Genomic DNA, 17,197 nt, shown 5'->3' with positions numbered 1-17,197 from the left:
CACAGCCGTGGCATGTGCATTCTAACCCTTCATTTCCTGGTGATCTTAATTGTTATACTGTGGGACACCTACACTGCAATTTCCATCCTTGTCTTTCTGTGGCCTGGACACCTGCTGTTGCCGTTTAGCTAACATCTCTGTGGAGGGTCGGCCTAACACACAAAGTATGCATCTCAAATGGCACCCTATTTCATATACAATAGTGTACTACTTTTGACCGGAGTCCTATGGGCCCTGGTCAAAAGAAGGGCACTACACAGGGAATATGGTTCCATTTGGCATGTGACCAGAGAAACACTGCCTCGCTCTCTCCACACTGTATTTAATGGCTGTTCACACACAGAAGACTCCATGCAGCCCACAGAAACTTAATTACAACCCTCGTGCCACGTTATTAAACAGGCTTACCATTGGGTAATGTCTGTCCATCCGCTCTCTCCTGCTCTGTTCTCTTCTGTTCTGTTCGGGCTCTTTTCTTATCTCATCTCTTCTCATGTATTTTACATCCCAGCTGTCATACTGGGATGTTAGTCCCATTTCAGTGTTTGGCATTTCGTCATGGTATTTGTCTTAGTTGGATTCCTCATTCCATTAGCCTGCTCCTTGGGAGCCTGTAAATTCAATTATGCAAAGATAGAAAATATATATATAAAAGCTTTCCCACTTGGTCTCAATTATAGGGACTGAAATGATGGAAAGCTGTTGCATAAGGTGTTAGATTTCACCATTAGGACTTTATCTGGATTAAAACATTTGTTTTTATTATGTCAATATCTTTGGGGCTCTTCGAATAACATTTGATTGCTGATATTGCAGAGATCTAATTATGCAGCACTGGCTGCAATGCATTAGCTGCTGTATATGAAAGGCATGCATTTAGAATACTCAGCCAAGATACAGTACTATAATTTCTTAGCATGACCCTCAGTAAGAGACAGAATTGAAGAAAGAGAAAGAGAATCCATGTTTTGTGATGTGAGCAGGCTTGGATCTCATTAAAATACCTGCGTTCAAAGGAATAGAATAGAGTCCCTGAGCCAGAGAGAGGGGCCCCATGGGCCCTTGTGTCTGTGCCTGTATGAGCCTTTAATCTGACAGCCTTTCTACTCACTTGTCTAGTCTAGCCACAGAGCTAAACAAGGTACTGTGTGCATGACAATATCTAGGGGACCGGGCAGGTGCAGTTAGCACTCCCCTCAACACAAACTATACATTCACACCTACTCACACACTTTATTTTTCTCTCTTATCAATGTGCTTTCTGATCTTTTCTCCTTCTCCTTCTTCTGTTACTTCTGTATTTAATATCCTCCTTTTCTCTTTCCTTTCCCTGTTTTGTATCAAATAGCCCACATTGCCATGGAAACAAGGGAGTGCTGAATCTTATTTGTCTTGTTACAGACTCCCACTAAAGCAGAAAAGGATGACAGCTCTCACCTATTGTACCATACCTGCATTGCCATGGTAACAGCTCTCAGGTAGACCTGATCTGATCACTGTGATAGGACAGCAGAATATCAGAGCACCTTTCACCTGTGTGATAGACCGTGTATTCAGAGCACAGAGTTACAGTCGAGCTGTAAGTGTTCATATATTTGGAAAGTCAGGGCTCAGAGCAGTGGAGGCTGGTCGGAGGAGCTATAGGAGGACAGGATCATTGTAATGGCTGGAATGGAATAAATGGAATGGTATCAAACATATGGAAACCACATGTTTGTCAGGGCTCAGAGTTAGAGTTCAGCAGTAAGTGTCCATAGCATTAGAATGTCAGATCTAAGTCCATAGGTGTGTTCATAAACTGCCCTTGTAGTTGGTTGTTGTATAGAGACAGACAGACTGGTTTGACTTTAGTTTCATAATGTTTTGTACAGTATTCACACAGAAACAAACCATTTGGATAATGCCAATGTAATTTTTTATTTGTGCATCTTCAAAATCAGTATTATTAAGATCCCTGTGAAATATCAACATCACTTTAAAACCATTGAGAAATGACAACAAGTATACAAAATGTGTGGAACGACTGTGGAGCATCACCGCATAACACTATCAACACACAGCACAGCCACCCACCACCAATCAAGCACACTGCATCAATTGAAGAATCAGATTGTATAATTAGAGTATATATAATATACAGTTCACAAACAAATGTACCCACCGCAATTTTAAATTCAATAGCACAAACCTACTGAAGCATAAAACAATTTGTAAGTAAAAACATGAATCATTGAACCTCAAGTGAAACACAGGTAACACCTGTGCACCGGTGCACCAAGTTCTAAACAAAACACACCAAGTTCTAGACTAAACACACCAAGAAAACCACTTCCATAAGACAGCCACCACATATAATGCAAAGTCACTACTCACACAGACAATCTTCTCTCACTCCATTTCGATTTTTGATATATTCTCCAATTCACTCCGATCTCCTCTCAATAACTCACTTGCTAAATATCCCTTACCTCCTTTTACTATACCATCTTATTCCCTCTTATATTCCACCCCCTTAGATAATTACAACCTCCTGGCCCTCGCAAACTTCACATCGGAAAATCTACATGACTTATGACCTATACCTTATGATCAGGTATCAATCAATATACAATAGTATTTTCAGATCTAGTCAAGTTTGTGAGGGTAAGTAGATGAGGGCAAAATGTATACGAAATGTGATCTAAATATCATTGACAAATATGATAGGATTAGGCCCTTTAGGGGTGACATCCCCCTGACTGATGATGATTGGCTGTCCTAGACTAGTCTGCGGCAAGCGTAAGCTGCCCATTGATTGGTTGAAGCTGCCTTGGCTGTAGTGCTGTTGGCCAAAGCTCTCCCGTGATAGGTCAAAACTAGCCTGCCTGTATGGATGTTGATAGAAGCTGTCCCCTGATTGGTCGAAACTGTTCTGGCTGCAGAGTCGTTGGCTCATCCCATTGGCCCGTCTCTCAGAGGCGCTTCTCATCGGGTACCGCTGGCCAGTCTTGTACCAGCCAGTCTCTTTGAATACAAACCAGATGTTGCCGGCCCAGAGGATAAAGTTTACAAAACCAAAGGCCTGCATAGAGGTATAGATAGAGGGTGTTTAGTTTGGGTCTAAACGTAAAAATGACAGATTTAGAATCAGAAAATGTAACAAAAGGTTGCTAAGAATTTTGGTTGGTGTGTACACATGATGTAAAACGTAATCAACAACCGTTAAACACCACCTGTCGGAACTGAAGACCTGAAGTCCTGAAAGAGCTGCAGAATCTGGATCCTTACAAATCAGCTGGGCTAGACAATCTGGACCATCTCTTCCTAAAATGATCCACCTCTTTCGTATCGTCTGAGATTCGTAAAGATTGGAAAGCGGCTGCGGTATCCCCCTCTTCAAAGGGGGAGACACTCTAGACCCAAACTGTTACAGACCTATATCTATCCTGTCCTGCCTTTCTAAAGACTTCGAAAGCCAAGTGAACACACAGATCATCGACCATCTTGAATCCCACCGTACCTTCTCTGCTATGCAATTCGGTTTCCGAGCTGGTCACGGGTGCACCTCAGCCACGCTCAAGGTCCTTAACGATATCATAACTACTATCGATAAAAAACAGTACTGTGCAGCCGTCTTCATCGACCTGGCCAAGGCTTTCGACTCTGTCAATCACCACATTCTTATCGGCAGACTCAACAGCCTTCTCTAATGACTGCCTCACCTTGTTCACTAACTACTTCTCAGATAGCATTCAGTGTGTCAAATCGAAGGACCTGTTGTCCGGACCTCTGGCAGTCCGTATGGGGTGCCACAGGTTTCAATTCTCAGGACGACTCTTTTCTCTGTATATACTGTATCAATGATGTTGCCCTTGCTGCGTTGATTCTTGCGATGGCATTTACAAAATAGCCTCCAACAGTCTACTTAGCAAATTGGATGCAGTCTATCACTGTGCCATCCGTTTTGTCACCAAAGCCCCATATACTACCCACCATTGCGACCTGTATGCTCTCGTTGGCTGGTCCTCGCTACGTATTTGTTGCTAAACCCACTGGCTCCAGGTCATCTATAAGTCTTTGCTAGGTAAAGCTCCACCTTATCTCAGCTCACTGGTCACCATAGCAACACCCACCCGTAGCATGCGCTGCAGCAAGTATATTTCACTGCTCATCCCCAAAGCCAACACCTACTTCGGCCGCCTTTCCTTCCAGTTCTCTGCTGCCAATGAGTGGAACGAATTGAAAAAAATCGCTGAAGTTGGAGACTTATATCTCCCTAACTAACTACAAGCATCGGCTTACCGATCGCTGCAGCTGTACACAGCCCATATGTAAATAGCCCATCCAACCAACTACCTACCTTATCCCCATATTTGTTTTTTGTTTTTTTCTGCTCTTTTTCACACCAGTATTTATATCAGTATTTATAAATGCACATCCTTATCTACACATCTATCACTCCAGTGTTAATTGCTAAATTGTAATTACTTCGCCACTATGGCCTATTTATTGCCTTACCTCCTTACTTAATTTGCACACACTGTATACAGATTTTCTATTGTGTTATTGACTGTGCGTTTGTTAATCCAATGTGTAACTCTATGTTGTTGTTTTTGTCACACTGCTTTGCTTTATCTTGGCCAGGTCGCAGTTGTAAATGAGAACTTGATCTCAACTGGCCTACCTAGTTAAAAAAAAAGGCAATGGAGCTAACGTTGATCAGCATTCATGTTTCACATAGAGTATAAGGGCTGTGTCCCAAATGGACCCTACTCCATATATCCCTCAAACTCAACTCTAGACCTCGAAGCCAGTTCCAGTGCATTGTATCATAGTTCCCCTCAAATCAGGGACTGATTTAGACCTGGAACACCAGGTGAGTGCAATTCATTAACAGGTAGAACAGCTAAACCCGGAGGCTCTGGACCTCATAGGGTAAGAGTTGAATACCCCTACCATATAAGGTGCACTACTTCTGACTAGGGCCCATAGAGCTCTGGTCTAAAGTAGGGCACTATATAGAGAATAGGTTGCCATTAGGGATGCATCCAATGACTCACCACAGACGTGTTGAGCTCAGACCAGAATGGGTGGTGGGAAGCTGAACACCGGTTGGCTGGGCGTCTGCAGGCGGAGATGAGCAGGAGAACCTGGGTGGGATCTGTGGCTGACTTCACATCAGACAGAGCTTTGGCCCAGGCACAGGAGCTCACCAACCACATGAAGGCGAAAAGCACAGTCATTACAAAGTCCTGTTTAGGAGGGAGACATGGAGGAGGTTATTATCAGATGTAATGAGATTGTGAGAGTTGAGGAAGAGGATAGGGTGAAGTTATAAATTAGATTTAAGGGGACATTGGAAGAAACGAGGAGTTACTGCAATGTCGTATGGAGGGACTCCATACCCTGGCGTTCAATACATTGCTGGAGCAATTCCGTGGATTCCCTACTGGGCATCGGGTCACACCAGTAATCTCCCAGCCTACACTAGTGTCGCGAGAACCCCGCTTACCTCCTTTGGAGCGCTATGCAGGAGATTATGGAAACTGCCAGACTTTTCTCTCCCAGTGCTCCCTCATTTTCGAGCTGCAGCCTTCTTCGTTCCCCTCGGACCGCTCGAGGATAGTGTACCTCATAATGCTGATGTCCGGGAAGGCACATGCTTGGGCTATGGCGGTGTGGTAGCAACAGTCCGCCATCTGCCTCAGTCTGGAGGAGTTCGTGGCAGAAGTTTGGAAGGTGTTTGATTCTCCATTGTCCGGGAGAGAGGCTGCTCGTACACTGCTCCAGCTAGGTCAAGATTCCCACAGTGCGGCAGACTACGCAGTGGATTTTTGGCGGCTGAGAGTGCCTGGAACCCGGAAACATTCGGAGGTGATCAAAGATGTGCTCACAGACCTGGAGCTGCCCATATTCCTTGATTCCCTCATAGCATTGACCATCCGGATTGATGGGCGGCTTTGAGAATGTGGGAGGGAGAGGGAGTCTGCCCTGTCACGCTCGTTCACCCTCGATTCCCACCTCGCCTCTGAGGAATCCCGGAGACCCCCAGAGTCTATGTGTCTGAGTGAACCCGACATCATCCGAGTTCTCTTGGGAAGCACCAAGGGCTGCCGACTCATCTACTCCGGCTGAGTGCTTACTCTGACTCCACACACAGAGCTGTCTAAATGGCGGAGCTACGGGACATTTCGTAGCAACCTGCCCATTAAAAACCCCCCCTCATCATATAGAGGGGTTGAGTACTCTGGTGGGCCATAAGGAGAACTTTTCCTCTCCCTTAACTCGCAACCCTTTACATGCCATCCTGCTGTTGGGGAACAGTCCAAATCTCTCCGTGTACTCATCGACTCTGGGGCAGATGAGAGTTTTTGGATGCTACCCTGGCATCCGAGCTGGGCATCCCCACTCAGCCCTTCTCCATTCCGGTGGACGTTAGAGTGCTGGACGGGCACTCTATATGCCGGGTCACTCATAATACCACTCCCATCAACCTACCATTGTCAGGCAAACACAGTGAGGCAATTCAATTTATGCTGATTAAGTTTCCTGAGGTTCCCATGGTATTGGGACTAACTTGGCTCAAGCGACACAATCCCCTCATAGACTGGACTGCTGGAGCCATTATGGACTGGAGCCACGGCCATTGTCTGAAGTCAGCACAGCCTGCCCCAGGACATCTTCCTGTGGGCTTGGAAGTTGCCCCAGACCTCTCCGCCATTCTCGCGAAGTACCAGGTCTTCCAGGAGGTTTTCAGTAAGGTCCGGGTCACTTCACTTCCTCCGCACTGACCCTATGACTGCGGGATCGACCTTCTTCCAGGCACTACACCGCCCGGGGGACGACTTTACTCTCCTTCTGGTCCGGAGACCCTGGCTTCCCCCTGTCTGCACTTACTTCTCCCAAGGTTCAGTTCACATGGTAATCTGGAGGCGAAAGAAATGCACACCTGTTTAGGTGGGGTGCTGGCTAGCAGAGTAGAACACTTGAAAAAGAAACGGAGAACACTCTAGGAGCTCACACTCTAGGAGCTCAGATGCAATAATTTAATAACCTGATATCCAACGTTTTAACAGACAAGCTGCCTTCATCAGGGTATAAGGTCAGGGTATACGGTACCCAGCTTCTGACCGGGTGTTCCGGGACCTCAAGCAGCACTTCACCACTGCTCCATATTGTTTCATCCTGACCCGTCCCATCAGTTCGTGGTGGAGTCTCATGCTTCGGATGTCGGAGTTTGAGCTGTCTTATCCCAGCGTTCTGCCCTGGACCTCAAGTTTCATCCCTGCGCCTTCTTCTCTCATCACCTCAATTCCACGGAGAGGAACTACAATGTGTGGAATCATGAGCTTCTCGCGGTGAAGATGGCATTGGAGAAGTGGAGATGCTGGTTGGATGGGGTGGAACATCCATTCATTGTGTGGACGGACCACAAAAACCTGGAATATCTCTGCACCGCCAAGCGTCTCAATTCCAGGCAAGCTAGGTGGGCCCTGCTTTTCACCCGGTTTAACACCGACCAGGATCCAAGAATATCAAGCCGGATGTGCTGTCACACCGCTATAGCCCTGTGGCTACACTCTCGGACCCCAAGACCATCCTTCCTACCTCCTGTCTGACGACGGCACTTAGCTGGGAAATAATAGGGAAGCAGATCCGTGAGGCACAGCGTTCCCAGACGAATCCCGGGGGGAGGCACAGATAACTGGATGTTTGTACCTGACGCTGTCTGCTCCCGTCGCACGCTGGCCTTTGTGCGACAACGCTTTTGGTGGCCTACCATAGTCCTGGATGTCTCCGCGTTCATCGCTGCCTGCATGGTCTGTGCACAGAACAAGACTCCTCTGCAAGCTCTGGCTGGTCTCCTTCAACCACTGCATGTCCCTCACAGTCCCTGGTCTCACATATCACTGGACTTCGTTGCGGGTCTTCCCCCGTTTGATGGCAACACCGCCATCCTGACAGTAGTGGATCGGTTTTCCAAAGCCACTCACTTCATTCCTCTCCCAAGCTACCCTCTGCCAAAGAGATGGCCCAGCTCATGGTGCAGCATGTCTTCCGGATCCATGGACTCCCAGTGCACATGGTCTCCGACCGGGGTCCTCAGTTCTCGTCCCGGTTCGGGTCGTTAGCCAGTCTATCCTTCGGGCTCAGTCGAAGCGAGCCAATCAAGACCTGGCGGTGACTCTTCGCTGCCTTGTCTCCGCCAACCCCACCACCTGGAGCCAGCAACTCGTGTGGGTTGAATACGCCCGCAGCACCCTCCCCTGCTCTGCCACTGGGCTCTCGCCTTTCGAGTGTTCCCTGGGGTATCAGCCCCTGTTCTTCCCAGAACAAGAGGAAGAGGTCGGGATACCCTCGGTCCAGATGTTTGTCCTCCACTGCTGCTGTATCTGGAAGAGAGCCCGGTCGTCTCTTCTCAAGACCATGTCCAGGTATTGATGACAGGCTATACCGGACCCCGGCTCCCCGGTATAGTCTCGGGCAGAGGGTATGGCTGTCCACTCGTGGAGTCCCTCAAACTTTCTCCCCGCTTTATCGGCCCTTTCCCCATCTCCAAGATCATTAGCCCCTCTGCTGTTCGTCTTCTGTTGCCCCGTACCCTCCGTATACATTCCACTTTTTATGTGTCTGTGATTAAATCTATGTCACACAGCCCTTTTTCTCCTGTCCTGTAACTGCTATTTAAAGAATGCAATAATGTACCACGCCTTTTATAGGTAATAATCTTGAATCACATTTCTTTATATGCTAAACTACAGTCCTGTAAATTATTCAATTTATTGTATCTCAATTAATACACATGCAAATTATACAAATCCCATGGCATGAATGAATCAAAGGCAGCTCTTGGTAAGTAAATCAACTCACCACCAGTGGTCCTCTGTTACCCTCGCGGTACTTGTTCTGGTAGTAGATGTACACCACGGTGGCCAGCAGGGAGTAGAGGAAGGCAACAACTGCCACGGTCACGAAGAACTGAGCTGAGGAGGAGTAGTCGCCTACCATGAAGATGGTCTCCTGTCTGTTACCCTCACACAATGTGGGCTTGAAATGGACCTGCTGTAACCTATCAGATGACAGGAACAAGGACATGGTCACAGAGACCTTTATTGAGTAACGCAAGGCTCTGATCACAGTGTAGGCAATTTAAACCTTTCAAGCATGAATGCATAGCAGTGAAACTGCCACATCCGTTTGTGATATTACAACAGCAAACATGTTACTACATTGATTTTACTACATTGGGGGGAAATCCTTCCATTAGCAATGGCATCTGACCTGATCTGACAGGCTTTGGGAGGGGGGAGGGAGGGAGAAGAAAAAGGGGAAGAGGGGGAGAAAGAATACTCATCTAAGGAGATTGGGGTATACAGTTGAAGTCGGAAGGTTACATACACTTAGGTTGGAGTCATTGAAACTCATTTTTCAACCACCCCACACATTTCTTGTTAACAGAGTCGGTTAGGACAAGTTGGTTAGTACATCTACATTGTGCATGACACAAGTACTTTTTCCAACAATTGTTTACAGACAGATTATTTCACTTATAATTCACTGTATCACAATTCCAGTTGGTCAGAAGTTTACATACACTAAGTTGACTGTGCATTTAAACAGCTTGGAAAATTCCAGAAAATGATGTCATGGCTTTAGAAGCTTCTGATAGGCTAATTGACATCATTTGAGTCAATTGGAGGTGTATCTGTGGATGTATTTCAAAGTCTACCTTCAAACTCAGCGCCTCTTTCCTTGACATCATGGGAAAATCAAAAGAAATCAGCCAAGACCTCAGAATTTAAATTGTAGAACTCCGCAAGTCTGGTTCATCCTTGGGAGGAATATCCAAACACCTCAAGGTACCACGTTCATCTGTACAAACAATAGTACACAAGTATGAACACCATGGGACCACGCAGCCGTCATACCGCTCAGGAAGGATACACGTTTTGTCCCCTAGAGATGATCGCACTTTGGTGCGAAAAGTTCAAATCAATCCCAGAACAACAGCAAAGGAACTCGTGAAGATGCTGGAGGAAACAGATACAAAAGTATCTATAGCCACAGTAAAACGAGTCCTATATCGACATAACCTGAAAGGCCGCTCAGCAAGGAAGAAGCCACTGCTCCAAAACGGCCATAAAAAAGCCAGACTACGGTTTGCAACTGCACATGTGGACAAAGATCGTACTTTTTGGAGAAATGTCCTCTGGTCTACTGAAACAAAAACAGAACTGTTTGGCCATAGTGACCATCATTATGTTTATTTGGAAAAAGTGGGAGGCTTGCAAGCTGAAGAACACCATCTCAAATGAAAAGCACGGGGGTGGCAGCATCATGGTGTGGGGGTTCTTTGCTGCACAAGGGACTGGTGCACTTCACAAAACAGATGGCATCTATCTATTATGTGGATATATTGAAGCGACATCTCTAGACATCAGTCAGGAAGTTAAAGCTTGGTCGCAAATGGGCTCTTTCAAATGGATAATGACCCCAAGCATACTTCCAAAGTTGTGGCAAAATGGCTTAAGGACAACAAAGTCAAGGTATTGGAGTGGCCTTCACAAAGCCCTGACCTCAATCCTATAGAAAATATGTGGGCAGAACTGAAAAAGTGTGTGCGGGCAAGGAGGACTACAAACATGACTCAGATACACCAGCTCTGTCAGAAGGAATGGGCCAAAATTCACCCAACTTATTTTGGGAAGCTTGTGGAAGGATACCTGAAACATTTGACCCAAGTTAAACAATTTAAAGGCAATGCTACCAGATACTAATTGAGTGTATGTAAACTTCTGACCCACTGGGAATGTGATGAAAGAAATAAAAGCTGAAATAAATAATTCTCTATACTATTATTCTGACATTTCACATTATTCAAATTAAGTGGTTATCCTAACTGACCTAAGACAGGGAATACCTACTAGGATTAAATGTCAGGAATTGTAAAAAAAAAAAAAAGAGTTTAAATGTATTTGGCTAAGGTGTATGTAAACTTCCGACTTCAGCTGTATGTACAGCTGTATCAAAGGTGCTTGCACACACAAAAAAGACTAAACCTTGCATGTGCCAGTTTTGACGAGGAAGTGTGCATATCTCCATGTACTGTACCATGCGTACGCACAACTTCAAGTGGTTGAAGAATTGTATTACATGCTTATATTGCTATTTTGGGTCAAATGGAGGTGTTTGACACACGGGAATTATGATAATAGTTGGATAATATGAACATTAAAGAGTATGCCTAATGATAAAAACGATGCATTTGCCATTGGTAAGGAGGTTGCATAACAGCATGTATAGCCTATGTACACTTTTATTATAAAGACCTAAATCTGACATGGCCCAATTCTAACATCAACCAAATCATACAGCAAATGAGGAAGTTTTGTTACCATAAAAGGTGAGGTTTTAGCGCTTGTTCATAAGCACACAAATATACTATGGCTCTGATTTATCAATGAAAACATGCATATAATGTTGCGAGCGACAGTTTGATAAATCCCAATCATTTGTTACAGAAATCCTAGAATCTCCACATACGCCATCATTCATTAAGAAATGTATGCACGGTTGATAAATGAGGCCCCAGGAGTTGAAAAGGTTAAGGGTTTTCAAGGGAGCAGGTACTGTAGATAGATACACATGAGATACTGAATGTGGAAACATGAATCATTTCTGGGGATCAGACAAAGACTCTGACACCACAGTCTGTCTGACAGCTCCATATTTCATCAACTCAATGCTGTTATCTTTCTTCCATCTTTTATAGATGGAAAATAAAACTCAGCCACCACACTATTTTTCAAAACACATGCACAGGCAGACAACACTGTCATTGTCTCATCAAAGCTATATCCCCACATGCACCGTAGATTCAATGATACCTAGACCGGAAGCGCTCTTGCTTTGAAATATCAAAGCAAACTCTGAACCAACTATATTCATTTGGGGACAGATCAAAACACATTAAACATTAATGGCAATTTAGCTAGATAGCTTGCTGTTGCACGCTATTTTGCTTTGGGATATAAACATTGGGTCGTTATTTTTCCTGAAATGCACAGTATGGGTAGGCTACAGTAGGCCTACAGTATATCCCGGAACATTTAATCCACACATAAAAGGGTAAAAGTTTGCTTCTAGTAATCTCTCCTCCTTCAGACATCTTCTTCTTCTTTGGACTTGACATGGTGGTTGGCAACCAATTTTAAGGTGGATTACCACTACCAACTGGACTGGTGTGTTGACCTCAGTTCATCTTTCAAACACCCACGTAGGTATATGCTCCTAAAAACCAATGAGGAGATGGGAGAGGCGGGACTTGCAGCATGTCAAGCTGTAACGGATCCCCGGTTATGATGCTCATTCTGTTCACCAGTTTCGGAGGTCTATGTCACCTGCTTTCTAGGCTTCACTGAACGGGATTCATTATCATCAACCCCGGACAGTCTTGTCTGATTACACACACCTGGCTCCCATTTCCCCTGATTAGTATATTATATATGTGTCCTTTGTTCCCTCTGTCTTTGTCGGTTATTGTTCCCATGTCCGTTGGTGATGCGAGTACCTATGCGTTGGTGCGAGTACCTATGCGTTGGTGCGAGTACCTATGCGTTGGTGCAGCTGTTATGCAGAGTGCTATATATATATATATACACTGTTCAAAAAACACATCCTAGATCTGAATGAATGAAATATTCTTATTAAATACTTTTTTCTTTACATAGTTGAATGTGCTGACAACAAAATCACACAAAAATGATCAATGGAAATCAAATGTATCAACCCATGGAGGTCTGGATTTGGAGTCACACTCAAAATTAAAGTTGAAAACCACACTACAGGCTGATCCAACTTTGATGTAATGTCCTTAAAACAAGTCAAAATGAGGCTCAGTAGTGTGTGTGGCCTCCATTTGCCTGTATAACCTCCCTACAATGCCTGGGCATGCTCCAACTCCTGGACAGTCTGTGGTGCAACGTGGTGTTGGTGGATGGAGTGAGACATGATGTCCCAGATGTGCTCAATTGGATTCAGGTCTGGGGAACGGGCGGGCCAGTCTATAGCATCAATGCCTTCCTCTTGCAGGAACTGCTGACACACTCCAGCCACATGAGGTCTAGCATTGTCTTGCATTAGGAGGAACCCAGGGCCAACCGCACCAGCATATGGTCTCACAAGGGGTCTGAGGATCTCATCTCGGTACCTAATGGCAGTCAGGCTACCTCTGGCGAGCTCATGGAGGGCTGTGCTGCCCCCCAAAGAAATGCCACCCCACACCATGACTGACCCACCGCCAAACCGGTCATGCTGGAGGATGTTGAAGGCAGCAAAACGTTCCCCACAGCATCTCCAGACTCTCCAGACAGTCACGTCTGTCACATGTGCTCAGTGTGAACCTGCTTTCATCTGTGAAGAACACAGGGCGCCAGTGGCGAATTTCCCAATCTTGGTGTTCTCTGGCAAATGAAAAACGTCCTGCACGGTGTTGGGCTGTAAGCACAACCCCCACCTGTGGACGTCGGGCCCTCATACCACCCTCATGGAGTCTGTTTCTGACCGTTTGAGCAGACACATGCACATTTGTGGCCTGCTGGACGTCATTTTGCAGGGCTCTGGCAGTGCTCCTCCTGCTCCTCCTTGCACAAAGGCAGAGGTAGCGGTCCTGCTGCTGGGTTGTTGCCCTCCTACGGCCTCCTCCACATCTCCTGATGTACTGGCCTGTCTCCTGGTAGCGTCTCCATGCTCTGGACACTACGCTGACAGACACATGCTACCACTAGAGTGAAAGCACGGCCAGCATTTAAAAGTTACCAAAACATCCGCCAGGAAGCATAGGAACTGAGAAGTGGTCTGTGGTCCCCACCTGCAGAACCACTCCTTCATTGGGGGTGTCTTGCTAATTGCCTATAATTTCCACCTGTTGTCTATTCCATTTGCACAACAGCATGTGAAATGTATTGTCAATCAGTGTTGCTTCCTAAGGGGACAGTTTGATTTCACAGAAGTGTGATTGACTTGGAGTTACATTGTGTTGTTTAAGTGTTCCCTTTATTTTTTTTAGCCGTGTATATAGTGTATTACGGGTAATGTCCCGTTTCATTCAATGAGGTTTACCCTCGCGCTTTTGTTTGGGTACAGCCCAGTGTTTTTGTATACGTGTTTGTTTTGGGTGTATTAAAAACCCCTATTGTCTATTCCTGCGCCTGTCTCCAAAATCCTTTATACCAGCATGACACAAGCGTCGCAAATAGAACCAAGTTCTGGGTACGCAGATGCTCGTTGACGAGCTCGAGCAGTGTGGGTGCACTGATTGAATAACGTATCTTATTTTGCAATGCTCGCGCACGTGACACGAGCAGGGTGGTCACCGTGTTAATCTAGGTAAATGTGACTTGCCTCTCAATGTGACATACCCATGAGTCTGAAAGTACATGTGATAATGGCATGAGCCTTCTGCTCCAGGTTGCACATGACTGTAGTGTACTTCAATGTAAATTCTGCTGAATTCCTGTTTTGGAGAAAGTTGACCATGAACCACAATAAAATGGGTAAAAGTATAGTAGTCAGACTATGGAAAATGTCAGCATGTGTTACCTGAAGGGATAGGCAAAGTTTACGGTGATGCTGAGGTTGCTCTGGCTCTTGTCTAGACATTCCACTCTAACCCGCAGGTGACCAGAGTACCCTCCACATGTTGCAAATGCACAGACGGCAAAAATCTGGGAAAACAAAAATGAAATACTTCATTAGACTCCTACCCATTGAGCATTCTAGACATAGGCTGTGTCCCAAAATGGCATCCTATTCCCTACATAGTAAACAGCTTTTGACCAGAGCCCTGGGCCTGGTAAAAAAAAAAAGTAGTGCACTACATAGGGAATAGGGTACCATTTGGAATGCCCCCATAGTTGCTCCTAGTCACACCTCTCCTGTCTGGCCCTCTACAGAGCTGCTAGACTAGCAGCTGGAATTAATGGGCCACAGAGGACCATCAACATCCTGACAAAGGCTGACTCTGTGAAAGTAATTAGGGAATTTTTCATGTGTAACATGGTATATGGTATGGATATGGTGTTATACAGTTGGTTGTCTTTAGCTTTTGCCAACTTGGAGCTGTTGATCGATCCCTAAAGAAAATAAAACCTGCTCTTTCCAGTATCACTTAGGTTTATGAAGCAACAGTCACTCTGCGTTTGTCAGAGCTGAATGCAAACAGGTGAATGCATGTTGTATCTCCGTATACATCTATTGGACGTCTATGAGGCATGCACATCTTTCAAAGGGATCATGTGTCTATAATTTCTGTCAGTGGCCGGGAGACTGATGTCAGCATGTTATACATATTTCATCAGGAACCGTCCGAGGGCATGGCAGGCAGTCAGATACTGTAGGCTACTGGCACTAATCTCTTTCAGTTATCTACCTTTGATTCCTCTGAAAGGACTGAAGCATTGGTCAATTCTAATCAAGACCTAGCACTCCCACGCCCGTGCATGGACACACACAGCAAGTAATTATCCATAATCTTTAGCCTTTACCATAATTTAGAAAGACGACACAACTTATCTCTCTGATGAAATGTTATGTTTGTTTGTTGTGTTTCTTTGTGTGGGTTTGTTTTTCTTTTAGAAATAGAGAGATTGGCAGTGACAGGGATAGAGACAGAGACAGATAGAGAGAGAGAGCAAGACAGAAACAGAGACAGAGAGAGAGAGCGGGACAGAGACATAGACATAGACAGAGAGAGTTCCTTAAAGGGATAACATACAGCCAGGAGACCCCATCTAATTAAGTACGTGTGGCTATAATTAAAAGTCAGTGATTGGATGGATCTATGGAAGGATTGATCTGTCTGTTGTCTGCAAACCCCTTGGTCATTCACTCATTAATATTCAAATGGATAAGGATGCTTTCTAAATTATTCTGATCATTAATGACATTAGAGAGAGAGGTGATAGATGAAAGCTGGCGTCAATTTAATCCGTAGCACTGAAGATATGCATTGTAGAGTGATAGACATTTAAATGCAATGTTAGCAGAAACTGCATTTACGGAAAATACTGGTTTTGTTGGCTCAATCGAAAATTACCTTTCAATTTTAATTGTGCTATAACACTGAACTTCAGCACTGCGTATTTAATCGAGCCCCTAATCTTGGCACCATATCTATTAAGCAGACTGATGATCAAGGTTTGGGATTGATTTCCTTGAAAACAGCATTATAAAAACAACTGAATAATTTAGAAATGGGCTGACTGCAAACAGAGGATCGCCTACTGTGGGTTAGAGGGTGGGCAGAGTGACTCAACCTGTTGGAATACTGTACATGCCACACACACACACACACACACACACACACACACACACACCAAAAGACTCCACTGGAAACAACATTTGATAACATTCCCACTAAACATAAATATTATTCCTTACAAACTAAATTGGATATGAAAAAAACGATTTAAAAAACAGATGTATCACTAGCCTACCATAGAGCACATCCATACTTCATAACTGGATAATTGTAATGCTCTATTATATTGTTTAACCAGGAATGTACTTACTAATGAAAATCAATTAGCCACAGTCCAAATATGAAAGAAACAACAACTTACCGGAGCAAATATGACCATACACATTTAAAAAGCAAAGTGAACAAGTTCTACTCCACAAGATGGTGTTAGCAGCTTTCTCCTCATACTGTTGTACTGTCACTGATGTAGATGGCACAAAGACAGAAAGCAGAGAGAGAGAGAGAGATAGCAGAGAGAGATAGCAGAGAGAGATAGCAGAGTGCAGAGGTTGCCCGGAGGGTGGGGAGAGCAGAGACCAGATATCTGAAGTGAGGAGAGGAGAGAGCAAAGCGAGCTATCTGGGGTTGGGGTAGGTGTTGCGGTGGGGGGGGGGGGGGGGGGGGGGAGAGGAGAGGATGTAGTGTAGAGAGTGTCTGTAGTGTAACTTGGTGTTTCTGCTCCTCTCTTCGAGGACAGACCTACCTACCAGACACTGGTAGATGACAGATAGACAGATGACAGATCTGTAAAAGTATGAGCATTCACCTAGGAGATTTCCACCCATAGATTCAGACAGGGACACAGTGCCTTCGGAAAGTATTCACACCCCTTTACTTTTTCCAAATTTTGTTACAGCCTGGATATAAAATGGATTAGATTGAGATGTTGTGTCACTGATCTACACACAATACCCCATA

At 45.0% G+C, this 17,197-nt stretch overlaps 1 protein-coding gene across 1 annotated transcript; it reads right to left on the bottom strand.

The window, feature by feature from the left end:
- Positions 1-1,892: 1,892 nt before the first annotated feature.
- On the bottom strand, positions 1,893-16,830 carry LOC110493211 (synaptoporin-like). Its single transcript, XM_036950132.2, has 5 exons — positions 16,602-16,830; positions 14,581-14,705; positions 8,851-9,049; positions 5,040-5,231; positions 1,893-3,061 (listed from the first exon to the last, which is right to left on the bottom strand). The coding sequence occupies exons 1-5, from the start codon at positions 16,623-16,625 to the stop codon at positions 2,681-2,683; spliced, it is 921 nt and encodes a 306-aa protein (XP_036806027.1). The 5' UTR covers positions 16,626-16,830; the 3' UTR covers positions 1,893-2,680.
- Between the last annotated feature and the right edge of the window lie 367 nt (positions 16,831-17,197).

The sequence above is a fragment of the Oncorhynchus mykiss genome, chromosome 17 (genome assembly GCF_057628025.1).
Source record: "Oncorhynchus mykiss isolate SJ-2025 chromosome 17, ASM5762802v1, whole genome shotgun sequence".
Lineage (NCBI taxonomy): Eukaryota > Metazoa > Chordata > Actinopteri > Salmoniformes > Salmonidae > Oncorhynchus > Oncorhynchus mykiss.
This window is presented reverse-complemented; position numbering and strand designations above follow the sequence as displayed.